Source organism: Monoraphidium neglectum (genome assembly GCF_000611645.1).
Source record: "Monoraphidium neglectum strain SAG 48.87 unplaced genomic scaffold scaffold02893, whole genome shotgun sequence".
NCBI lineage: Eukaryota > Viridiplantae > Chlorophyta > Chlorophyceae > Sphaeropleales > Selenastraceae > Monoraphidium > Monoraphidium neglectum.
The window spans coordinates 6,103-8,788 of NW_014010735.1; the positions used below are offsets into that span (position 1 = coordinate 6,103).

General features: G+C 72.5%; 1 protein-coding gene across 1 annotated transcript; it reads left to right on the forward strand.

Moving 5' to 3' along the window:
- Window positions 1-336: 336 nt before the first annotated feature.
- MNEG_11760 (hypothetical protein) lies at window positions 337-2,278 on the forward strand (the record flags this gene model as incomplete). Its single annotated transcript, XM_014039769.1, has 3 exons — window positions 337-428; window positions 636-1,899; window positions 2,066-2,278. 3 exons carry the CDS (start codon window positions 337-339, stop codon window positions 2,276-2,278), a joined length of 1,569 nt encoding a protein of 522 aa, XP_013895223.1.
- Window positions 2,279-2,686: the final 408 nt, after the last annotated feature.

Consider the following 2,686-nt stretch of genomic DNA (forward strand, 5'->3'; position numbering starts at 1 on the left):
TACAGGACATAACAGCCTTTGTCGCACACCTTTTGCCTCCCTCGCAATTTCCTCCGTTTCATTCCCTCCGTCGCGCTGCTGCTGGCTGCTCACTCCTTAATACCAAAAAAATAACTCAAAAACCGATCTACAGGGGCGCCGGCCAGCATGGACGGGGCGCCTGAGGCGCCGAGCGTGAGCAGCAGCAGCGGCCATCGCGTGAGCAAGAGCTTTGGCGGGCTGGGGGAGCTCGCGGTGGCCGTAGCAGCAGACCGTAAGCCTGATGGCCCTGGATTGGCAGATGCTACACATGCGGCGCGGCGGCCCGTCGTGACCAGCACGCTGCGCTCGGCCAGCATGAGCGTCGGCGGGGCGCCCCGCGTGAGCAGCAGCAGCGGCGGCGGCAGCAGCGGCGGCGGCGCAGAAGATGGTGATGGCGGCGGAGCCAAGTGAGTGGCGGCCTTGGTCAACCGCGGGTCAAGCGATGACGGTCGCATGCCCAGCAGGATGCGTCCGACGGTCAGCCAACATGCATGCGCTCTGCCCTGTCTTTTCGAAAGCGAGCAGCCCTTCCTGGCTTTCTGCAGGCCATGACAACGCCGCTACCTCCGCTGCAAACAATCTGCTGCTCCGCGCGGCCCCACCCACCCGCGCAGGTCGGCCCACCAATCGCCCCGGCATGCGCGCCGCTCCAGCGTGGCAGGCCCCGGCGCTGCCCACCAGGATCACGCCCCCTCCGGCGGCGGCGGGGGCGGCGGCGGGGGCGGCGGCTACGCCGCCGTGCTGCTGTCGCGCATGCACTCGTCCTCGCCGCGGCACGCGGCGGCAGCCGCGGCGGCAGAGAGGGCGGGAGGGTGGCCCACGGCGGCCGAGGCTGCTGATGTCATCGGCAGGAGCAGGTCAAGGCACCAGCACCCGGCGCAGCCGCAGCCGGCGGCCGCTGCGGCGGCGGGGGCGGCCGCAGCCGCCCTGCCGCAGCCGCCGCGCCCCAACGCGCCGCGGCGGCACGCGGAGCAAGAGCAGGCGTGCGCGCGCAGCGTGTCACCCAAGGGAGAGGCGCAGCTCGTGCCCGACGGCGCAGCAGCAAACGTGCGGGAGGCCGCGCCGAAGGACGGGGATGAGGAGCACGAGCAGGCGCCGGGGCCGCAGGCGCAGCAGGGGCAGCAGCGTGACCACGATCCGGAGCTGCAGCAGCAGCAGCTGGAGAGGCAGTCAACGGTGCAGCACCAATCTCAACAGGAGGTGCAGCAGCAGGAGGTGCGGCAGCACGAGCAGGAGGAGCCAACACAACCAGTGGCGGCAGTTACGGCGCAGCAGCAGCAGCAGCAGCAGCGCACGCATAAACAGCAGCAGCAGCAGCAGCAACACCAGCGGCAAAAGCAGCAGCCGGAGTCCCTGCCACCGCCGCCCCCGCCGCGGCCGCAGCAGGAGCAGCAGCAGCAGCAGCAGCCGCAGCAGCAAGCCACCAACGCAGCTGCGCTTGCTCCCTGCGCCGCAGGCCCCGAGGTTCCCGCCCTCAACGTAGCAGGCCAGGCACCTTCGGACGCAAGCGCAACACCCTCCTGCATTGAGGGCCCGATCGGTGCAGCACCTGCAGGCAGCGGCGCCAGCCGGGGCGGATTTAGGGAAGTGGATGGCAGCCCTGCAAATGCAAGCAGCAGCACAACGCCACAGCCGCCCACCCGCGGCCAGCAAGCGGGCGGCGGGGGCCCAATCGCCGGCGCAGCGGCCGGCGCCCGGCGGCTCGATGGCGCCCACGGCGAGCGCGGCGCCGCGCGCGGCGACGCGCGCTACGGCGAGCTGCTGGCCCGCCTGGCGCGCTTCCTGCCGGCAGTCAAGGATGTGGCGGCCGCCGCCGCCGCCGACGGCGCGGCGCCGGGGGACGCGGCGGCGTTCGAGGCGGCGTGGGAGCTGATTCAGGTGAGCCGCAATGCGCTGGGTGCGGAGGGGCCTTCCCAGCTACTGACGCGATAAAGTGTAAACGGCGCCCCGCATTCTTTTCGGATTCAGACAGCCTGCAAGTGATTTATCCCTGTCTCAGAGCGATTGCCGGTGTGCGCGCCCCGCGTCCGACCCGCCGGCTCAGGGCGAGCTGGCGCCCCTCGTGGCGGCTGCCAAGGCGGCAGCTTCCCAGGCGGCGCGGCTGCAGCTGCTAGACCGGGAGGTGGCGGAGCTGAAGCGGCTGCTGGCGCTGATAAGGAGCCGCGTAGGGGAGGGGGACGACGGCGGCGGCTGCGACGACGCCGCGGTGGAGCAGCAGGTGGGGGGTCCCGCCGGAAGCTGCCGAGCACCTGCGTGACGGCCGCCTCCAGCCCTCTGCGCGCGCAGCGGGCGCGCGTTTCGATGTGCGGATCGCACGTCAGAAGAGAGGGCGGGCAGGTGAAGGGCCGACGTCGGGCCGCGGGTGCTGCGCCCCCACGTTATGCGTCCGACCGCCGGCCGCGCGGCTGCTGACCCGCGTCGTGTGCCCCCCACCGCTGATGTCATGATCACGCCGCAGCTGGCGTCCATCCTGTCTGGCCTCGAGACCACCGCCCACTGCGGCTCGCTCCATGGCTCCCGCAACGGCCGTGACCCCGCGGCCGCCGCCGCCGCGCTCAGCGCCGCGCCCACGGCGAGGCGCGGCGGCGGCGCCGGCGGCGCGTGGGGCCGCTCAACGGCGCCGCAGGAGGCGGGCCTCTGGCGCGGCGACGGCCCCGCCGCACAC